The sequence below is a fragment of the Dysidea avara genome, chromosome 2 (genome assembly GCF_963678975.1).
Source record: "Dysidea avara chromosome 2, odDysAvar1.4, whole genome shotgun sequence".
Classification (NCBI taxonomy): Eukaryota; Metazoa; Porifera; class Demospongiae; order Dictyoceratida; family Dysideidae; genus Dysidea; species Dysidea avara.
The window spans coordinates 9,551,024-9,575,904 of record NC_089273.1 but is presented as its reverse complement, the minus strand read 5'-3'; the positions used below and the strand labels follow the sequence as shown (position 1 = coordinate 9,575,904).

Genomic DNA, 24,881 nt, shown 5'->3' with positions numbered 1-24,881 from the left:
TATCAAGGCATTTGTTTGGCTTTATTCCTGGAACCCCAATTCACATTAATGCTGAGTCATTCAATCCAGCAATGATTATTTTTTTACAGTTAACATGTTGCCTCTTCTTGAAGGAAGTGAGCATTTCTTACTGATGACTATGGATGTTGCACATAACGTGATGCATGCCTACTACCTTGCTGTGACTCCATCTGGCATAATAATTGTAATGATAAATGAAGTTACTATTCAGCAATAGTAATATGATATGACTATGATTTAGCTATACATCTGTTCACTTATGGTAGGCCCCAGCCAATTAAACTAGCATAATTGAAAGCATACAGTAGCTAACACTAACCAGTAGCATCAAGTATAATGCCAACATATAAAAGAAGGGAAAAACCAATGTGTGCACTACAAAGGAAGCAAATGAACCCTATTGTTCAGATAATTGCTACTTAAAACATGTAATATAACTAAATGAAGTTATGAACTGTTTCTTGGCACTGTCAATAAAAGAATTGGCAATTTAGCATATGCCTTTATTCACCTACCATTCTAGGTGTTAATTTAACAACGCAGTTTTGACTGGTCTTCATCAATATGAAGAGCTATTAATTTTCACAATGACAACTATGCCTTCACCTTGGCAGGTTCAACCCTAGATATGTCTATAATATAAATGGTCACAATATTGAAAAAGTTTCAAAGGAAAAGGATTTAGGGGTGATAATTGATGAGCAATTAAAGTTTCATGAACATAGATATTATGCAACCAGTAACACTAACTTTACTATAGGTATTATTAAAAAGACCTTTGCTAACATGACCTGTGACACCTTTCTTAACCTTTGCAAAACATTAGTTTGCCCTCAATTAGAATAATTATGGAAATACAATCTGGGGCCCATTTTACATCACAGATCAAATCAAAGTAGAAAATGTCCAAAGAGCAGCCACAAGATTAATACCATCTATTAGACACCTGTCAAATGAACAAAGACTTCGTACTCTTGACTATCTCTCAAGTATAGACGTCTACGTGGAGATATGATAAATGTTTACAGTGTACATGTATCAGGCTATGTGTGGAGTTATAAATAAGGAAATGTATAGTTGATGAGGGTATCTAACTATCTATGGTGTGGGGTAGCTATTGTCTGTAGGTGATGACCTTTTTTTTGGTCTTTGACTTACAACTAGGCTGAAGTTGCAATTCCAGAGTGAAACCCCCTTTTAAAAGTCTGGATCCACTCCTGAGTAAGAGAATTGGCAATTTAGTATTTACCTTTGTTCACCTGCCATTCTAGTAGATGTTAATATAACAACACAGCTTTGAGTAGTCTTCATCAATATGAAGAACTATTAATATTCATATCAACAACTATGGATTGTATGGCTTAGTACAACCACCTTGTAATAAACAGTAAAAAATTTACTTGCCTACAGGGACAGTAAGGACAGTTAGCACTCACTAACCCTTATTCACTCTAGATGTTTTGAAAATCTATACTAGTTTTGTTTATTATATTACTGTCATGCAGTGCACTGGACTCAATAGTGTATGTACATCTGTTCACTGTCTTCAAATCATAGACTCTCATATTATATAGCATGCACCTTTTCTAAGTGTAGTATGAAATTTGCTATCCACATGAACATCATAATTATTATGTTGCTGCCATTTATAATTATTTCTTCAATACTCTGTCATTAATCACTGTAATTGTGGAACACTACATGTAAGTCACCTTGTCAGATCATGATCTACCTCATATCCTGACAAGTTACACTCTCATTAAACAAGATGACTACTACAGTTCACATGTAGTATACTACCTAATGTATGCTCATGGTGCACAACCATAACAAGTGTCTAAAAAAGCGCCTCTATTATGACCTTGGCTCACTGTGTATGAACAGTACACAGATAGTACATTTGAGTTGACTACACAGGTATATACTAGGTGAATGCTATCTAGCCTTTGCTGTTAGAAAGCTGTTACAGATGCTCATAATCGTTTATATAAATTTTAATGTGAGGCCACATTTAGAGGACTGTGTTCAGCTACGTATATTCTACCCTACCTTCCTAAAGATATAGATTTGCTTGAAAAGATGCAAATGAGAGCTAAAGTAAAGGGATTAGAAGACTTCCATACCCTACTAGATTGTGAATTCAAAAGCTAGGACATTATACAGCTGTATATAATTATTGCTGACATATTATGTAGAAACACAAAATTTTAAAAGGATATTATGACATTGAATGATCACAGTTTTTTTTGTGTTGAACCAATTTCAGTGCACCAGAAGACACTCCATGAAACTCTACAAAAAAAAACAATCAAGAACAATATTCTGTCATAAAAAAATTATGAGTCGGAATTCACTACCTGAATATGTGGTGTCAGCATCATTCTCTTCTTTATTTAAACAACTAGACTTTTACTGGGAACATGAGTTACTGTAGGAAATAGATATGAACAAAGGCCTAGTGCCTATATAAACTTATTATTTTGAATAGTTATCCTGTTTGTATATCCATAAACCATACTGATTCAGAAGTGGCTTATCGGTTGGTTTAGTCCATATCACTTACCACAGTAAGTTGTTAAGAAATTTTAGTAATTTTGGCTTACATTTTTGTGATATGAATCCCATTACATTCGGTCTATTGATGCACTGAATCAAACAAGCAAAACAAATACCATAGAGACATGCTGTCAGTCAGTAATACAGTATACTAGAACACAATCAACTAAAGAGAATTTGTAAGCACAAACCATACTTAGTGACTTTACTACAGTAGCTAATAGTATTGAAACTGGTAACACTGTAGTTACAGTACAGGTATATTTTGTTATTGTTACTATTTCTGTTAGTGTTAATATAGAAACACATCTTTGACTATTCTTCATCAGTATGAAATGATATCAACAACTATGGATTATATGGCTTAGTACAACCACCTTGTTATCAATTTAAACAGTAAACAATGTACATTTACATACATACATGCACAATTCAATAAGGGAAAGTAAGGACAGTTACCATTCAATGACGGTTGTATACAATCACTGGACTGGACTAGTGGACTGGACTAGTGGACTGGACTGGTGGACTGGACTACTGGACTCAGATTTTTTTTTGTTTGTTTTTCATTTTTAGCACATATTTGGGCAACTGGTCGTAGCTATTGCTACATTGAATGTAAAATATGCAGGTAAATCTGTCTACTTGGCACTGTCTGTTATCTTAGAATTGTGTGCAATTCTCTCTCTTGGCATAATCTCTATTGTACGACTACCATTTGTCTTATCATGAAGTACAAACCATGCATACAGTACATGTGTATGTAGTGTTGTAATAACCATGCAAGTTATAGTCATGGAGTCAGCTAGATTAAGTGGCGACAGTTAACTGTCTTGCTATTCAATAGCTGATAAAAAAGGTTCTATAGTTTTTGCATGACGGCAATAACAAGTGAAATCACATGCACAAGATTTCAACCAATCAAATTGATTCATTTTGAACTTTAAACTATAATTACCGCATGTGACTTCTGTTTTAGATTTGTTGACAAACAAGAACTATTAGAACCTCTGTACATAGCTGGAGCTGGGCAATGTTGACAAGTCTGGCATGATCACACCTTTCTTTTGTTTGTGTGTGTGGGGGAGTGGTCTAACTACATGAGACTAACATACTTGCAACCAGTTGCCCAAATATTTGGGTAAAAAAGAGAAAATACCTAAGTCCAGTAGTCCAGTCCACCAGTCCAGTCCACTAGTCCAGTCCAGTGATTGTATACAACCTTCAATGACTCTATGTTATGAATACTTACTACACTTTAGTTCATTGATAATGAAGTTTATAGGACTCAATAGGTCACATCAGTTCACTCTCTTTGAGTTATGGACTCACATGACTTCATTATGGTAATACATATTTGAAGAACACAGCCAACCAATGAAATAATAATTTGGTCACCAAATAATTCTGTGGAAAGTTGTGAAATCAAAGGTGGCAGCCAATATTAATGATCGCAAAGATATTAATGTGAATTGATTTTGATATAAAGCAATTACCATTAAGATCATTGCAGCCATTTCTTGGCCACTACCTTTGATTTCACAACCTTGGTTATCCTGACAGCTTTGGGAACTGTACTGTTTTCACAGCTTGACTGTTTTGGTTTAAATCACCATGACTAACTCTGTATAGTAACAAACAGTTCATGCAATACTTATATAAACACAACCATGCAGCTGTGAAGTATTACCTTCCCAGATGTACTTTCCCAAAGCACCGATATTAGATAACATTCTCCTTGTGATTTTAGCATATCAATTCCACATACCAATAATTCAATCAAAATACTGTATACCCTTTCAGTAAGCACTGCATATATGTTCACACTTATATCCTATTCAGTTGTGAATGTGTCATAAAGTGCTGTACTGTATAACAGAATGCACCTTACAGCTACAAGTTTACTTAACAGTGCCTATACAATAGTAAAATTTTAATAGTAATGAAACACTATTGAATTGTCATTATCATCATCATCATCATCATCATCATTGTCTTCAGGGTGCCCTCCAGGAGAGGCTGCTTTCAAGATTATAAATGGTACAAGTACACAAAAAAATTGGAACTTTCAACTAGAGTAGGGACCATAGCACATTGATAAAAAGTACTGAAACAAGGTGGAGTAGTGCATGATATTAAACAACAGTAAAACAATAAGTAATTAACATTTGGAGTGTGAGATCAGACTCCAAATTAATATCTGGTGTCACACTTTCCTTTGATTCAATATATGTGTGGGTTCACCTGCTACAAATTATATTATAATAAAAGTAAATGAGAATGTGCTAGGATTTGAAAATAATTTAGGAATCATACAAAAATTAGAAGTCATGATGTTTATGTACTGGGTGAATGATGCAGAGGAAATCCTGGATCCCAGCTTGTGCGGCTCCTCAAGCACTAACCTATGTAAACTGCAAGTTGATCTGGTCTAGGATTAGGATTTTCTAGGATGGTCTAGGATTTTTCTGCATTTGGCATAGTTTCAGGTCAGGTTTCTCCCCATTCACACTATGACCTCCTTGCAGGTACCTAGAGGGATAGTTCACTAATAAAATTATTGGTTAAGTGTTTATAATGGTAATGAAAGTTACAAGAATTTTATGAAGTGTTTGTAATGTCTCAGCTGGTGTTTACAATACAACACCCATGTTCTACAAGATTTAGCATGATCTGCTGTAGCTATGTTTAAATCTGCGTTAACTACATTAGCATCATATAAATGCTACTAGATACATTTTGTTAAAACATTATAATTGCTATATTTTGTGTAATTTAATGATCAACAGGAAACCACATATTAATCGATGGCTTAATGGATGATACTAGATTGTTTCAAGTAAATCAACTGAGATCATGATCACATGTAACATTGATGTTTAAAATATTTTTTGTTTCAGCCAGCTCTAGCAATTTTTCTAAAAGGAGTACAGGTCTGAAGCTTTTATAGTCTAATATTTGAGTGTAGATAAAATCAACAACTACAGTATTACATGTATTTTAGCTGATAATCTATTCATCATCACTTTTTAAAATGTGAATGGTCCTGCAAAAACAGGACATGTGGGCACATGATTTTTGCCTACTTTTTCAACTTTCCTTCACTCATAACTTTTAATACTAATATGCTATGGCAATGATATTTTTAACACATATTCAGCAGTTAATTGGCTTTACAATGCAAGTTACAGAATGTAAATATTCTGTTCTAGTGCTGAACTATAAACTTTAGTGTGATAGGTGTAGTTTGTGCCCACATGCCCTGTTTTCGCAGGCCCGGTCACAAATTAATAGTTCTGCGCTTGACTGTTTCATTAGATTCTGTGACTACTCTATTACATAAAAGTATCTCAGTCTCTAGGTAGTTTCTCGTGTTCCCTTGTATGTGCTTTGTAACAACAAGTTACTTTGTGACAGGTATGTATATTACTATAGGATCAAATGATTATTCCTAGTTATCAACAAAGAGGAACACTATGAAAAATCAGAAGGGGGGAAGGGATGGAGGCACAATTCCCTAGTCCCCACTCTTGATCCACTTCTGTGAAGCTGATCATAACTGTCTGGTTACATTAATGGTTGACAGGTTTATTATTAAATTATTCAGCCGGGTGCTAATGTACATTAACTTATTACAACAATCAGTAGTGCATACATGTTAATTGTTTGATAAAAATATATTGTTAATGGATCAGTTATGTGACTTCACCAGATATCCATTAGCTTACAGGAAGTTTATACTGGATGGACGGATAGATTTGATTACTTTAATGGATCCTGAGCTGGTTGTTTGGCTTGCTTAGATAATCTATGATACCATATGAAATCATGGCATCTGTTTGTGCAACCTGGATAGCATATGTGACCGGCCTGCATGTGGGTACAAAGAACAAACACCTTGTTACATAACATGTCATATCTCAGTGTTGAGTGCTGAAATAGAATACGTATTTACATTCTGTAACTTGCCCAATTAATTTCTTTGAAAGGGCTAAAATTTGTATTGGTATAGTGTAATGGTATCAAAAGTTATGAGTCGTAAAAGTGTAAAAAATTACAGTTTTTTGTGTCCACGTGCCCTATTTTCACAGGCACATCATGTATTAAAAAATTACATTGTTAACATGTTCATGAGCCTGTGCAAAGTTATCAAGCTGTTACCTTCGATCAACGTACATTGCAACTCTGCAATGAGTAAGTAGCTGCAAGATACTGTATACAGTATAACATGTATAGTACTGTATGTAACTAAAGTAGCCAGAGAGCTGATATCACAAATAAAAGTACTGGTTTGATATGTAGCTGCTGAGCAATGGAGATGCAGTTGTTAAAGTGCATCTGTAGGTAACTTAATGTCTTTGAATTTATTTTGAACTATTTTATATACAAGTATAATACAACTGTTACAGTAGCAGTGAAATAGATCCATTATGTGACATCATCATACATTCATTAGATGATACAAAATTTTGCTAAAAATATTTCTATATGTTTTCAATCAATTGTCTACCCATGATTATTATAGCATCTTATGACCAGTGAAAGTCTCCATCATATACATAACAACCTATAGGAATGCTATAAAATGTGTAGCCTGTTATGAACCTTTTGATGTCTACTCTTGTCACCTTAATTGTTTTCACTGATCACATGGTTGCATGACTAAAATGCTATTTCTCTTGTGAAATGATCCACTATTCACAAGTAGACACAGATAGTATAATATCTGTGTACATGATGAGCTGAACTCTGAGAAAACAATGGTAAATTTCAGTGGAGGTGCAGATAACACATAAATAATGTATACTTCATGAATGTCTTTGAACTTTATATGCTTTACTACAATACATTTTTCAGCATGGAACTACGTACATTCATCACATCAGTGCATTTATTTGTGATGTGAGCTCTTTATAGTTGTACTGAATTTATGTGTGCGTGTGTTGTAATGCTGACTTGTAACCATCAAGATGTATAGTAGAGCAGCAACATTGATCAGATTCACATATTAATAACAGTTACATGCACAATCATGTCATGTTAACAATGTATATTATGCACATGCAACCTCACATATATATACAGCTACTAACTTTCATATGGTACAACTATAACAGATTATGTCAGCAAGTCACACCAGCAGTCCAGATCCATTAAAGTCCATCCATTATGATTGATTGATACCACATTTTCTGTAGGCTAGTGGATGTCTGGTGAAGTCGCATAACTGATCCATTAGCTATAATCTTTTATCAAATACACCAAATAGATTTATTTACTGCTATAGCATAAAATTTAGCTACAGATTTACCATCTGCAGACTCTACTAGACCACGTAATGTAGGGCACATAATTATTACCAATTTGGTATACAAAAACTGAGTTGTGTATATGGGTACATATCCACCTACTAATAAAAGTATTAGTAGTTTTATTAGATATGCAAATGGATGTCTGTATGGATCAATATTATTAGCTGAGCTCTCAGTAGAACTATTCTGATAAAAACTCTGTAATAAATCAGTGTGTCTATTTTTGGTATTACAGTGTAGTATACCCCAATCATAGCTGTATATATATATATATACTTTGCAGCTATTCCATCCATGCAATAAAGTAAAGCATGACCTTTTAGTCACCTCAGTCAACATACCCAGCTTGTCCATCTGATACAATATAAATATACATCTGTCAAGTAAGCTATAGGGCTAATTGCATTGAGCATTAGAATTGCTTCAACGTCAGAGTGTATTGAATTATTTAGACATCTGTTCATGATATCAACTGATTGACCACAAAGCAATTCATAAACATCCATTAAGCCATTTGTTATGATGCACAAAGTGGTTCCTGTCTGTTAAATTATGTTACAACTACTTAATTGACTAGATCATTACAAAATTATTGCACAAAAGAGCAATATTTAAAATATTTAGCAAGCTCTATCTTTAGTACAGTTTAATGAGCAATATCCGCAATGACGTTTCTTGACGTTGCGTGCATTATCTATGATGTCACAAAGCAAAATGGCCACCATACTAAGTGTGGGGGGAGGTATTGGGCATGATAGTGTTTCCCTATGATAGCATTTATAAATTCGAATAAGCTAGGGTGAAGGTGAGGCTTATAGTATAAAATGCAATGCAAATAAGCCTATTTGTGTGTGAATTTAAAATTTTTGGTCTGCTTTCCTAAGTTTCCTTGTTAGAATGTCTCATGGTACATGTGCTGATACTATACAGCTTCTAATTTGTGTGTATTTCATGAGCATACTATGAGCAATGTCCACAATGACATTTTTTGATGTTACAATTACAAAATTTAATGTCATAATTGACAAAATGGCTGTGTTAGTGAAGGGGCTTTAGAGGAATTGGCACACACTGCCACACAGTATTCAAAATGAATGTTGTCTGTAGTTTTTTACACATGGAACTACGAGATAATAAGAAGTAGTAGCATGCACTAATTTTGTAGAGCCTATTAATAACATTACAAGTAAAAGGGAAAAAAATTAATTAGGAATTTTAAAGTTGGATTAAAGATCAAATTTAAAAAATAGTGAAACCAGGGAATAGCTAGAAAGTAGTGAGGTTGTCTATACATACAGATAATACTAGTGGACATTTAATCCCAATACTTCAGTACATTACCATAGAAAACATGGATAAACCATTAATTTTTATAATTTGTTCATAACAGTTTCAGCTTCATTTCTGAAAGACAATTTGTAAAGCATAATATATATATATATTTTGAGAATCATGGTTGAAATTAGATTGAGTGATCATTACAACAACTTTAGTATTAGCTACATATATCATTACAGCATGAAACAATTAGTATTTATTTAAATGCCAAATACAATATGTTAGCTATATTGCAAAGTTTAAAATTGATATGAAGACTCGTTCGTTATTTTTCTAAGACATAGAAACTCTGCATGGATGCTGAAGTGTCTGTGAAAGTAGGAATTTATTTATACCTATGTAGATGGCTCAATTTAGCAATCTAAATTATAGTTGCTATTATATTTAGGTTAAAACTTACAAAACATAATTAATATCAAACTGCTGGAACAGATATAAATTTGATACATTAAACTAGCTATGAGCACAACATGTAAGACTTTCATCTCAACAACCATCAACACAATAATTTATTACGCATAGCTGTAGCTATATGCTATAGTATACAGTATAATATCGCCACTTGTGCATGTAGAATCAAAAAAGAAAAAGAAAAAGAAAGAAGGCTAATTAAACATGGGCTTCACACGTCATCACTAAACCACACTCCATTATAATGTGATGTAATGACACCACAGGAAGTGGCAAACGGGATATTAGAGATATTTACTTTTCCTATAAATAGAGTAGCCAACTGTAATGAACTAATAACTAGTGACTAACTAACATGATGATCAGAGTAGTTGGTGTAGTCTTGTTGCTGTGTCTACTGAGGAACAGTTTACAGTTGAGTACTGGGCAGAGCAACACCGACCATGACAAGCAAGATGACAGTGGTATGTGGAAACACTTAGCTAATTTTACTAATAGCTTTTGTTGAATTACAAAGCCCAAAAAAGATGATTTTTATTTTATTTTTTTTGACAATTGGTAGGCGATTTAACTTCGTCACTAAGATTCGCCTCAGTGTCGCTTTGGCCGGCACACTCATAGCTAGCTACGCAATTCAAGAAACCGACTGCTCATCACGGTTTTCCAATGGAGAATTACAATTGCGACACTAGACGAGCCGAGGGTTGTAATGTAACCGCTGAATCACGAAGTTAGGCGGGTACGGATAATGTTAGGCCACACCAAGTCAAACCTTAGTTTCTGGTCACCCGCCCGCATGGAAAACTGGAACCCCAGTTTATGAGGACTATTATTAATATTACAGGCGCTTAAGTGTACGTGACCAAGGACAGTGATTTTTAAACACTGCAAAAGATCGAGATACTCTAATAGAGCAGTCACACTACCCTTAACTTTAATACTAGAATAGACAGATACTACTATAACGTTTTTGACTTGTCCTTGATTAGCTATATAGCTATTAGTAATGCTTCTGTTGCCAGTAAGTAACTTCAGTACAGTATGTATGTAGCATTGATCACTAGCCTAATGATCAGATATACCATAGCTTAAACTTTCCTAACAATTCAGATGTGGTCCTCTAATGATTAATCTAGTAACTCTTCTAGTGGATCTAAACTTGGACTTCCTTATCACTGATCACTGATATACTGACTAGAAATCCGGTAACATTTGGTGAGCTCAAACTTCAACTTTTCCATGATTAAATAATTGCAAGTATGGTCCTAAATTAACAAGTGCATGGCATCCCTTAGTTAAAACATTAACTTTGCTTTCCCACATGATCACTGAAAAACACTAGCCTGGAGCACCCAAAAACTCAACTCAAAACTTTGACAGCTACTTTACTGAAGGTTTATTGTATAGAAGGCTGGAAACACATGCATATATAGTTGACTAAGACTTCACATTTGAAAGAGTTTCTGATGTGTTAATATAGTTTTGGATTATTATTAGCTAGCTAATAAATAATAATTTCCTGACATAGCTAATGAAACATTTCATTTGTAAAGCAAAAGTAGCTACATGAGCAGACCTTTCCTTAGTGTTAGCTACACATTGTTGTGCTCAGCAGTGTAGCTAGCCATCAACAATTTTCCTGGTGCACTTTGCAGAAGCATAATTAACTACTTATGCTATAAGAATGTTGGTTACGCTTGGTTGTAAACTCAATATGAAATGGGTAAATTGAGCAAAATTAATAACATTACAGTATTACTGGTGTACATGTAAGAGTCTATGATAGTCCTGAAGTCCTGATCATCCGCCCGCCCGCATCCTTTTGTTGGCTAGGGAGTGACCAGAAACTAAGGTATGACTTGGAGTGGCCTTAACGTTAATTAGTTAGAACGATAGCGACCACACCCAAAAGCTGTAGCTATAGCGCATATAGGATTTCCTCTAAATTTAACCAAGAACTCATTATATTATAAACTCCAAATTAAACTACTAGCTACTTGATTGACTTCTCATGTGTCATTACGGTTAAGTCACTATACTGATTCACTAGGTATATTATACCCACAACAAGCTACTGAGAGCTTCTGTGCAGGGTGTCAGAAGCATCAATAAATTTTTAGATATTGTAACTCTGGAGCAAGCTTGCCCTCTGTGGAAGAGACTGATGTATGGCCTCCCTGAAAAACAGCTGTCCTTCCTGCTACGTGCTGGTTGTGACACTCTACCAACCCCTATGAACCTGGCCAGATGGAACATCATTACTGACCCTAGATGTGCTCTTTGTCAAGCTCCTCAACCCACAACAAACCATATTTTGACTGGCTGTCCTGCTGCTCTAGATCAAGGCAGGTATACCTGGAGACATGATTCAGTTTTACAGGTCCTTGTTCATGGGCTCCAACAGCATTTACCTGAAACATTCAAACTTTACGCTGACCTTCCTGGTTATCTAGCTAGTTCCAGCCCCCCTAGTACCATCCCAACCAATCTTTCCTCCACCCTCAGCAGGCCTGACTTGGTATTGGTTTCTAATGATTCCATTTGTTTGTTCGAATTGACAGTACCAACTAATACCCAGCAACATCTTCTTGCTGCTAGAGCTAGAAAGGAAGATCGATATAGCTCCTTGCAATATGACCTCCAGCTTTCTGGGTTAACTGTCAATCTTGTTCCAATTGAAATTGGTTGTTTAGGCCACTTTTTGCCAGAAACAATTGCTCAAATGGCTACTGCTTGTGAAGTGCCAAAGAAAACCATAAGATCCTTGTTTGAGCAGGCAGCTCGCATTGCTGTGTCCTGTTCTTACAGAATTTTTAATTCTAGAGCCTCCCCGGGCTGGGATCTTTTAGACCACCTTAGGTAAACTTTAAGTATTACATAAATGTAGATATAGTTTTTTTTTGTTTTTTTTTTGTGTATTGTAATTTAATTTACCTTTAGTTAATGTAAGTCTTGCCAGGGCTCCTGTACTGATCCATCAGCACATGGTACCCCTGTGTCTAGGCTCCTGTATGCTTGTAATGTATATTTTGTCTTAATCATTAAGACGTTTATTCTCTCATAATTATAGAAGATGAATTCTTGGTCAAATGCATAAAAAATGACAGAACAGGTGGTGATTGACATTATTTCAACTTTTCACAGTTTAGTGATTACGTCATGCCAAGAATTCATAATGATATAGAGGTCCCTCCCTTTATATATTTAAACTCCTGATCACATGTATGAGATCAGCAATGTCACAAGTGGTGTAACTTGTACACACTGTAGCAAATTATGTAGCTATACGATATAGCTGCTATTTCCACCTAGAATTAACAAAACACATTATTCCTAACTGATGCTGCACTTATATTTACAAAAAACAGCGATGTTCATGCAAAAACAACTTGACTTGAAAAACGTGTGTCCATGAAAATAAAAGTGACTACTGACGACATAAAGTCAGAGCTGATGTCTGGTGTGGCTAAGAATGAATGTTAAAGCAACTAGCTATGTTAAGACATAACATTGATCTTTTATTAATGACTTGCTTCTAGATTCACTTTTCTTACACATTGCTAAGTAATGATGACGATGATTTACAGTAATGTACACCTTTTACTATTCATTAAAGGTAAACTAGCCAATTATACTTAACAGAATTCAATTAGTAGGAATGCAGAAAATTGAATGTAGAACACAGAAAGTTGTTTTAGTTGCTAATTGCTTTACTGTCGTGGATGCACTCTTTGTACAGCCAAGTTATGTTTAGGAGGATAAGTGATTGCTCTATTAAAGTACCTTGATCATTTATTGCAGTTTTGTGTGAGAGGTGTCCCCAAGAAAATTTTCTATTATAGTTAATTGTTTTTGAAAACCACCTTATTGTTTCAGAATTATTCTTGATTCTTTTTAATACCCTTTAGCTATTCCCAAAATTGTTCTGGCATATACTGCAAGTCCCTAGTTGCTGTATAATACATGAGTATGTTGTACAGTTTTATGTTAATATATTGTAATGTTTTGTATAACAAATGCTGTTACAGGGAGCACAGTTTACTTCTTTGGATTTTTTGTTAATCCTGATAAATGCCACAGTGCTGATCTAAAGCTAATCCTCATAAACACTGACAGTCACCCGGTATCATATTTGATGGAGGCTCCAGGAATAGGCTATATCAGAAGTGGTAACATATCAGCCAGTGAAAAGAAGATAGTGGATATACCCAGTGAAGCTGAAGTGTCCTCAATTGATGATCAGAATAAAGGAATTTACCTTACCACAACCAGTGATAACGTGACTGTGATAGGCCAAAGTATTAATGGCAACAGTACTGACACTTTTACCCTTTTGCCAGTTGCAAGCCGGAATGCTGAGAAGTACACTTATTATACAATCTCTACCGGACTCGTTTCTCCTGATGGCCATAACAACACTATTTTAGTGGTAGGCACAGAAGACAACACCACATTGGAGTTGACAGTTACGCGAGAAGTTCAGGTCAAGATCAGCAACAATGTTGACAACCTTGTTCCAGATAACATGTACTCCTTTGCAATCAGCAAATTTCAAACTGTATACATCTCTACTGAAAAGGACTTGAGTGGAACCAAAGTTACCACAGATAAACCAGTATCTGTGTTCAGCGGTCATCAGTTTGGTTATGTTGATAATTGGAGTGGAGGAAATTATTTAGCTGAACAGATCCCACCGACTGCAAATTGGGACAATGTCTACTATTTTGCCAATACAGGACAGAGTAAAGTTAGAATATTGGCAGCTGAAAATTTCACCATTGTAAACATGCATTGTGATGGGATCAAAGAGTCTTATATGATCCATGAGGGTGAAACAGCTTTTGAACTTTTTGATTATCACAGGGTGGATTATTGTGCAGTGTATTCAAACAAGCCAGTTCTTGTTGTTCTGCTTGGGGCTATTATGAAATACAATTCCGGAGATCCAATGATGGCAACAGTACTTGGGGAAAATCAATACACTTACAAAATAGCCAGTTCTACTCTTAATCCTGAGGATTCTTGCAAAATTTATCATCACTACATCAACCTTGTAGTTCTAGAAGACTATTATCAACCTGATATGATCCATTTAACACAAGCAGGAGAAACTCACACACTTACCAATAGTGACTGGAGAGCAATTACTGCTGATGGTGTCAATAAAGCATATGCTGTACAATTGTCCATCAAAGCTGGTCCATACATCATCACACATGATAACACAGCTGCTAAGATGACCGTAACTTCCTTTGGCATTGGAGATGAGAAGGGCGGATATGGACACAGTGTACAACAAATCAGAGCGGTACAAGGTATACTATTATGTTATATCATGCATAAAATTATTTGTTTAAACTTTGCACTAGATTATACAGCTATATATACTTCAGTGAGAATATAATGTGCATGTTTAAAATGCAAGCACTAAACTGTGGGGACTACTGTATGTGACTAGCCTTGAAGCAAGTGTTGTATCCATCTTCTGATGTCTCAGTCAGAATTTGGGATACCATGTCACATTAATGACAAGTAATACAAGATAATCCATTACATAACAGAGTAACAAATAAAGTATAACGGAATACTATACGTTCAGATATTGTAACTGTACTTCTTTTAAGGTGTATTGTATCCAGGTGTGTAACTGATTGCAATTTGGGCCCAAACAACACTGAAGACAGCATTGTGATAATGTATGGAAATTAGGCATGAGGCTATTATGCTCCACAAATTGAGCATTATGCTTTTGAGCAGTGCTCAAAAATTCACCTATTATGCTTTTGAGAATTTCCCATTATTCCCTAAATTATGCCACCATAATTGGCTAATAATGCCCTTTTATTGCTGTTTCAGGCCATTTTCATTGATGTTTAAGCTCTAATATCTTTAGCTGGTTGTTGTATTAGAGTGTTTCATTTCAGTGTGACTGCTTTATAATATTCAGTGACTGCCCTATTAGAGTTTCTGGCTGCTCTATTAGAGTATCTCAATCTTTTTTAACGAAACTATGCAATCTGCAGATTTTCCTACTGTTAAAGCTTTTTAATCACCTCAAAATGCTAGCTTAATTCCTGATTTCCACACATACCTATTATGCCCAAAATTATGCCAGCATAATCGCCGCATCCCTAATGGAAAGTGCCGTTGCAGTCGTGAGTTTTGCTAGGCCTGAGCTTACTATTTGTCCCATTATGCTACAATTATTCTTTGTATGGTAGTAGTATGATGCCCAAAATTAATGTGTCCTTAGAAAATTGTATCTTGACTGTGAATCATATTACATATTTCACTGTGTTTGCCTGTTTTATTAATCTACATCATGCAACTGAGTACAGTTTTAACTTCTCTAAGCTCAATGCACAAAATTCTACCTATTATATTATGTAGGCATTATGCTCATGATTTTGCCTACATACCTATTATGTCCCAAATTATACTAGCATAACAGGTGCAGGCCTACACTTATAGTACACAATAGTAGTACAGTAGGCTGGTACCCTATAGCTTGCACAATGAACATAATAACATATGTGACCGGATTTGCTAAAAGGGTCTTCCACACACATCCAATTCCGTAAACTTGGGAGACCATAACTTTGTGATCAAGTAGCATACCAACCTGACATTTTCACTGTCAATTCCGCCTTGAGGGTGCTCACTTCTGACCAAATTGCAAGTCAATAGCTGTTTCCCATCTGAAGTTATCAATAAAAGTTGGGAAATTGGATGTGTGTGGAAGACCCCTTTTCGCAAATCCAGTCACATGTGTACTTGTATTACTACTAGCTGTTATAGCCATCAGAGTAACATGTAAACTTGCTAATTTTTTTCTGCATAAATGTAACACAGTACATTGAATAGAAGTAAGTTACAAGCTACATGCATTTTTAGAGTAATGACCACAAGTCTGAAAATTAGATTTTCTATACTATCAGCACTCCACTCATATTTACATGTGTCATATGGCCTGATTTATAAACAGTGGTATTCAATGCATATATTTCAGTTTGCCAACTTTTACAAAAATTATTTGTAACTCCACTTGGGATATGGCTACTTACTTGTGATTTGGTCAGTAGTGAGTATGAATATAGATAGCTTAATGGATACAAAGAATTTAATATTAACACTAAGTTATGGTCCTTCACGTCATAGAATTATAATATGTGTGTGGATCAATCTTTTTTTGCAAATACAGTCACAGAATAATAATACTGGAACTGATGTGTATATTATTGTAATAATTGTAGTGCCACCCTTGTGTCAAGTGCTTGAGAATATTGACAATGGAAAGGTTGAGTGTTCACTGGGAGTTGACGAAGTCCCCACAGAAGGAGACACTTGTATATATGTGTGTGATGAAGGATTTGTGGCGAGTGGAAGTAGTGTCAGAGAATGTCAGAGTAATGGGAGTTGGAGTGGCAGTGAACCAACTTGTGAGAGAGGTGAATATTAAGCCATTATAGAGAAGTAACTGAAACTTCTAGAAAATTAACTTATTTTTTACTATTTCTTAGAAACAAGTTCCCTATTATTCCATATTCAGTATTATTGTTTAGCCAGCATATGATTCTGTATGGTCATAAAATATTAATTAATATCCTTTTATAGGAAAGTATCTATTATTTCTATGTTTTTCAGCTAATGGTGCAGGTTGTGAACTTAAAATCTATACCAAAACAACCAAATTGTGAAAAAGCCTGTCCCCAAAAAGCCAGACTGAAGCAAAGATGTGAATGTACATGAATACAGTATGACAGCCAAGAAAATAGCTGTGATGGTACTGTAGGTCTGTAACAACAATTTTTATACCAACCATTGAGGTGAATTTGTGCTGTCTTCTGAGTTTCACTATGATTTAGCACTAAGTTCACCTGAATAATCATTATCATAATGAGCTGTTTACAATCACAGCCATTTCTTGGGTACTACCTTGGATTTCTCATCATTTTCACCATGGTTTGTTTTTGGCCGCACTCTTTCCCACAGAGTAGCTGTGTTGGTATAGATATCAATTCATTTTTAAATGTATTCCTCAAAGGTGGCCTATGATAGGTATTTAGACATGTACATATATTTGCAATTAGTATATATGTCTTTCTACTTACAGTATCATGTTATCAACTTCAAGCTCCTGATAATGGCAAGATGGAGTGTACTGGTAATCATTATGAAGATGTGTGTACCTTCTCATGTGATGATAGTTATGAGTTAACTGGTAGTGACAGTAGAACCTGTCAGAGTGATGCTGCCTGGAGTGGTAGTGAGACTGAGTGTGTACCAGGTTGGTATACGTATGTTGTATGTGTGCATGTCCTGTTAATTTGTTAAATGATTGTTCCTGATGTGGAATTTACACGTAACTCCACAATATTTTATTATATAATTATCAGCACCCATAAAATAATACCTACTTGCAGTAGCAGCCATATTGGCAGCTTCATATTTTTTTTACCAAAGAAACCCGTTATTAATTTATTAATGCAAGTTACAGTATCGTGTGGTCATGATCTATAAAAGAAGATGGCACTATTGAGGTGCTGTTACAATGCTTTTATTACTGCAAAAGAAGAATGAATTATTTTCTAACAAAATATACCATTATGTAACCTTTGTATCATTTTGTAACTGACTGTGAATAATAGCTGGCATTGAGAAGTCTCCTAAAAGTTTGTAAAGTATAATAAATTTGGTGTGTAGACTCCCCTTGCTGGCCGGCACCTCTCTAGCAAATTTGGTTCCAATCGGATAAGGGATCACAGAGCTACATAGGTGTGAAAATTGCGTTTTCTTTCTTCCTGTTAATATACTCACGGGTGGCATGCCGGCTTCTTGGGCCGCACAACACACTACCGTGTGTCTTGATATATTAACATTTGTGATTTGCACATACTCAAGATACTGTATATGTAGGTATGAAACATGAATAATACTGGCTAAAACTGGACAAAACATGCCTTAGTAGATATTCATATGTAACAGAGGTTTAGGATTGGTTGCTAATGTAATATGTAGAAAGTGTTCTATACTATAATTATGCTAGCAATATTTTGTGAAATAAGTTATTATTAAGTGTGAAACCTGATTGGGGATGAGGTAGAGGATTTTTATACTCAATGAGCAGCCAAACTTCATACCAAAACACATAACCACGTTGTTTAGCTACCAGTTCACAGAAATGTTGTGTTGGAAGTTTGGGCTTTAAAGATTCAACAGTAAGGTTGTTGTGGTTTATGCACTATGAGCAAATGCACCCTCTTCATCAGGTTTCTCACTAAAAAGCAAACAAGAATGCTTTCATTTACGTTTGCAACCAATCTTAATCCTCTGTTAATACTGACATAACACAGCAAAACTGATACTGACTGATACTAACTCTGTCTTTACTCTGTGTTTGCTCCATCTTGGAACAAATGGTCCCAAGACGGAGTAAACACATAGCATACAAAAACAGAGTTACTTGGTATCAGTCAGTATCCGTGTATGAGTTTTGCTGTGTAATAGTACCTACAAAGATTGTACTCTTCCTATTTTGCCCAGTGACTTCCAGGTACATGTATATATGTCCAGGGAGTCTCAGTGAATGTTTATACTTTGAGAATTTGATATACATGTAGTACCAGCTATTTATAGTGTTATTCCTCATAGTGATATCATTATAACATACAGATAATTTAACCATGATATACATCAACATTTTATCTTGCATGTGGGTGTTTCTATAGGTCTACGTCAAGATAGAAACCACAAACAAAAGAAAGCTGGAAAACGCAAAAACAAAGATCGAGATCAGAAGCAAGAGCTATGATGTACGTACATACGTATCAGTTGAATTGGTGACAATTGTAACAGAATTTTTCTACAAACACATATAGCTATATCACTACAATAACATCATATTATGCACTTCATACTGTTTAATTATTTATCCAGTTTTCACGTATCTAATGAAAATTTGTAGCAGTATGTGCAACAACCATTATTACTGTATAACGTACATTTTCTTCAATTTGAATATAGTAAAAAAATAAATGTATGGACTGAAGAGGGTACATACTAGTGGAGCATAAATTTGTCTAGTTAAGTGTTTTGAGAAGGGGAGATACGTAAAAAAAACTCTCATTTGATGGTTGGACCTTTGTACACTTTTAAAATTACTGTCTATTTATAATTAAGGAGGCACGCTACTAATTCGTGTGGCTTCACATAATACCTGTGATTGCTTACTGAGCTACTGTGTGTGAGATTTCAAGTGTATTTAAGTACTTTTGTCAATTAAAAGTCATCACCTTCTAGTACCATTGCTGCAATGAGTTTCTGTTTATCTAATAATTTAAACTGGCAAAAAATTACAGAATTTGCACAATTTTATAACTACTGAGAAAAACAACAGCCCAGCAAGCCATCATATTAATCACACAGAGATCTCTATTTTGAACTCAAATACTCATTTATACAGAAGCATTCACAGTACTTATCTGCCCCTGAGTTATGGAGAAACTACTGTATTTTCCTTAGTCTCTACCATATCCATTTAGTCCAAATACAGATCTCTTTGTGTTAATATGCTGTCTGTCTTGTTGGACACTTGTTTCTTTACTTTTTTCAGCAATCTGTATTCCCATTTTTTCACATTTTTAAAATTACATTTATGACATTTTATTGCAGGCCATCTTGTGTATTATTTTTGCTTTTATTCATCGTAAAATAATTTTTGTATGCAAAATTTGTACGAAAATTTCTTACACGAAAAATTTTATACTAGATCAAACTACTCTAATAGTGCAGTCATTCACATAAATCATATAAAAATATTTTTACACAAAAATTTTTATCACAAAAATTTTGCATGAAAATAAAGCGAATTATGGTAGAAAGTGTGGAATTCAAATCTGTTTTACAAACAGTTATTAGAAAGTTATGTATGACAGTCCATGCATGGGCTATATGACTTTCTGTACAGCTGAAGTGACATGTAACTTGTACTACTTGACCTCAATCTCTACAGGGTGACTTGTAACTTATCTGAACTACCGTATGTGCAGTAGTAACAGTTTAAAACCTGATATGGTAATCAGTTATGCTATATAAGCACAATCATTTATCAATTATCATTATTTATTTATTTATTAATGCTTTACAGCACAAGTGCTGAAGGTCTGTAGGACACCTGGTCCTACAGCCTGCTCAAAGACTTTAGCTACATAAGGTGTGTTTGAAAAGTTGGAGAAAGAAGAAAAAATTCATGACTGGGCCTGGGTAGCCTTGAATCTGCAGCCATCCGATTTACGCTCGAACGCTTACAGGAGTCTACCAGGTGGTCAGGATCTTTTCTCCTTGTTATTTTCATGTAATTATATCCATAGGAATTCTAGAGATTAACTCATTATCTCTAAGTACCCCAAGTAGAACCAAATGGACACTAGTTTATTTATTAATGCTTTAAATAAATATTATACAACCAAGTACTAAAGATAATATGAAATGCGGTTAAAATTATGTCATAAATAAGTAAATAAGAATTAATGTTCTCGAAAACTGTGAGGTCTAGAGACATGAACTAACCGTTCGCCAGTGAACGAAGGCACAAACATATAATCATTGTGCCCGTTTGTGCTGATGACTTGACTATACATGTAATTCTCCCCAGTACCACACCCTTGCTTAATTACAGATTGCGTGAAGGAGAAGATTAGCGAATGTCTGTGGAGATACTGCAGGAGAGCCAGAGGCAAGATTACAAGTAAGTTTTTATGTTTGTATAGTGCGCCAAGGCATGCAGTTCCAAAATTTTGTTTTGATGATAATTTCAGATCAATAACAGATATCTTAATTTTGTTTTTTGCACATCATTATGTTCAAATATTACTACTTATTTGTATAGCTGTTGTTATAAAAATGTCATAATTTACATATCAGTGATTTTTAGCTTTTTGAAACTAGTCCTCCATACTTCTGAGTTTTGCTAAACAATTGTAGTTCATGAAAGCTCTCATTGAGCCAAAGAATTCCTGTAGAACAGATTTGGAAAATTTGCCTTTACAGGGAAGTTATACCTATTTTTCCAATTTTCATAGGTTTTTGAAAAAATGAAACTTGTTTCACATGCTTATAAATTTTTATGAATACTCATTGTTTTCTTGAAGAAGATTGGCTAGATTAAAACTTGTGTAGAACAAATTCTAAAATTAATTTTCTATTTAGTTTTTGTTTTATAACTGTGTGAAGTCAATTTATGGCTTCGGCAATGAAATTTATCAAATACCACTATTTATAAACATGCATGCTGCAGCAATTCAGACAAGAATAAACAATATAAAGTAGTATGACATAGTATACTAATGAGTATTACATAACATAAAAGTATAAAAACACTGGTAAAACATACCTAACTAATTTTATAAAAAAATGAGTGGGCGAGCAGGTTGACTATTTTTGGAAGTTCATGCCTTGGTGCACTATAACCTTTCAAGTCTCCATACCAGCTTCCAGTGGATTCATTCACATAAAATATGTAATTAAACAATACAAGAAAAGATTAAAACACATGCCACGCTCTTTACAATACAGTTACATATAACATACAAGTAAACAATCTTGTCTTGTGTAGCTGGCATGGCGAATTTCCTTTGTGTTGGTGTCAGGCAATTCAATAGAATCAATACGTGCTTAATCTTATTTGCCTTCACCTGGCTTAGCTACCAGGCTCTGGCTGGCTCCCTTTATCTGGTTCATCTGGCTTGCATACTCCTCCAGCATTGTGTAGCTATCTTCTGCAAGTTGTGTATGCATAATTATAGTGTATCACCCATCACTGTACCATTGCTACACCATTGATGAACCTTATTTAGCTCTAGTTGATGTTGATGCTGTGCTGTATATTGGTTAATAAATTTTATCTGGTGATGTTGCCTATAATGTATTGCTGCATACAATACTGCAATAATGTATAGTTCTCTCCTGTATGTGTTGTATACATATACTGTGTACACATCACTGTGCCATTACCATACCAATGATGTACTGGCACTTAGCTACTGGTGGACTTTAGTTACAATGCCACTATTGTGTTATATCTGTCACTACTGTGACATATTGAGTTGATTTGGAGATTGTACCATCATCACATAATAGCCTCACCAGGGGGCTGTCATGTTGGTGTATGTACTTGGTTGTATGTGACGTGGTCCTAGATAATATATACCTGTACTAATAATACAAACTGTGATTCACATAGCTAGTATACAATGACTGTCAGTGTGTAGTAAATGAATTAAATCATAATGACACATATCTTACAAGTAGTTACATTGCTAGACACTATACACCAGTTGTATTATGTTTATGTATGATCTTTTAGTTTGAGCAAGCAATTAGTTTTCACCAATTCTACTTCTTTATGATGTTGTCCTGACAAGAAATAATCATGAATAGCTTCTATATCAGGTGATCCTGTCTGTAATGAGGTGTAAATTTGTTGGAGTTCTTTAGTGTATAACTTGATAATGGGTAAAATCAGTAGAGTGATGTTATTGTAACCAGGTGTCATCGTCTGCAACCACTCACATCCCTTAATAATATATTTTAACAGTTCCCCATCACAGTATGGGATGATCGTATTTACCATAGTAACTGCCTTCTGTGCTACCATTCCTATAGGATACTCACTGTTATATGTTTCTATTGTTTGGATTAAGTTGTGATAGTTCCTTTGAGTAAGACATCGTTGAACAGTTTGGTTAAGTGTTCTACTCAATCTGTGAGCATCCTTTAATATTTTGTGACAGCTATCAATCAATGATTTAATGTCATCGTTTAATGCAGGAAAAAATATAACAATATTTAGTGATGTTAAGGCATGTTGTATTTTCTGTAGTGTTACTATAATGTTATGTGGATCATTTATCATCATCACTTTGATCTGTTTGATGATGAAAGGTAAAGTAAGATTTTCAATCTCACTTAGTTTATATTTCACGTAATCACTAGCACATAATGATGATGTGTCATGTATGCCATAACTTTCGTAAAATTGTTTAATTAATCTTTTACCAACTGACATACCAGTACCCATTTTGTCAAATGGTGAAAGTGCTAACACTTCATTACTGTCCATACACTCAATGATGTATTGACTTATGACAGCATGAACTTCCACACAATTTTGTGAGTTGTTATGTGGGGGTGTTATTATTTCAGTAAATTGAACTATTCCATAGGCCCATAATACATCAATAATATTTCTAGCTTCATGTTCAGCAGTGTTCCATAGATTGTGTAATACTGCTGTTTGCAGTGATGAACCAATCCCAGTCAATATTATTAATGATTTCATTTTATCTGATAGTGATTTTGTTAGCAATGCTAAGGTCACCTCAATACATGTCTTTACAGCATATTTACGGCTTCTCTCAATGTTATTCTTGTCAAAAGCTATCAGCCCTCTATCATGTAAATTGGTTTTCACAAACTGAATGGCTTCATGATAACATGACTTATATTGTTTCAGATTATGAAATAATTGTCCTCTTATTAGGGAGAGTAGTAGTGGCCATCGGTGGACATCTTGAGCCAATTCATGTAGTAAACTCACATCCTCTTGTGAAAGTTGACTAATATCAATCACTCCATTGGTCAGTAGAGAGATAGCTTCACTTTGCTCCATTGGACCTACACTGACTACCTGTTTGGTAGGTATGTATTGTTCAATGTCATTCATCCTGGTAGTGAGGACTATTTTACAGTTACTAAATGCCTTCACTATTGGCTCTGCATCTTCAACATGCCACACATCATCAATAATGACAAGAAGATTACGACAATATAGACTTGTAAGTTGCATGATTTCCTGTTCACCATGATTAATGTCACCTTGTTTTAAGTATTGACCTGTTAGCAAATGATATAATTGGCTCAGTTTCATACTGGGATCAGTAGCTTGTGGTCCAAGTTCTATGAACACAATACCATCTCTAAATTGTTCCTTTATCATAGGGTGATGGCATAAAGCAGTAACGATAGAAGTCTTGCCAAATCCACCAGTTCCAATAACTGTTAAACTAGTTCCATAACTATTAGGGTCAATGGTGGATTGATATAATTTACTGACCATTTCTTCTAATAAATGTTGTCTACACACATAGTTGGGTGATAGTGGTGGAGGTGATGGACACTTTATACCTGTGGAGGAATATGCATGATTGTATGTATTTCATTGTTATGGTTGAAGTATTTGTAAAC

General features: G+C 34.8%; 2 protein-coding genes across 2 annotated transcripts in view; one reads left to right on the top strand and one right to left on the bottom strand.

Moving 5' to 3' along the window:
- Positions 1–9,989: 9,989 nt before the first annotated feature.
- Positions 9,990–19,673, top strand: LOC136246573 (uncharacterized). The gene is made up of 5 exons (XM_066038063.1): positions 9,990–10,102; positions 13,667–14,953; positions 16,892–17,086; positions 17,752–17,925; positions 19,367–19,673. The coding sequence occupies exons 1-5, from the start codon at positions 9,994–9,996 to the stop codon at positions 19,447–19,449; spliced, it is 1,848 nt and encodes a 615-aa protein (XP_065894135.1). The 5' UTR covers positions 9,990–9,993; the 3' UTR covers positions 19,450–19,673.
- A 3,178-nt stretch (positions 19,674–22,851) lies between these two features.
- LOC136246572 (uncharacterized) overlaps positions 22,852–24,881 on the bottom strand; it is an 83,347-nt gene continuing 81,317 nt past the window's right edge. The window contains exon 12 of the mRNA XM_066038062.1: positions 22,852–24,821. Within this exon, the coding sequence (XP_065894134.1) occupies positions 22,984–24,821 (1,838 nt within the window). The 3' untranslated portion in view covers positions 22,852–22,983. The remainder of the gene's footprint in view (positions 24,822–24,881) is intronic.

Coding starts and splice junctions, on each gene's coding strand:
- LOC136246573 (XM_066038063.1), top strand. CDS start 9,994: ATGATGATCAGAGTAGTTGGTGTAGTCTTGTTGCTGTGTCTACTGAGG. Junction 10,103..13,666: donor TGACAAGCAAGATGACAGTG/GTATGTGGAAAC, acceptor ATGCTGTTACAG/GGAGCACAGTTTACTTCTTT. Junction 17,926..19,366: donor TGAGACTGAGTGTGTACCAG/GTTGGTATACGT, acceptor GTGTTTCTATAG/GTCTACGTCAAGATAGAAAC.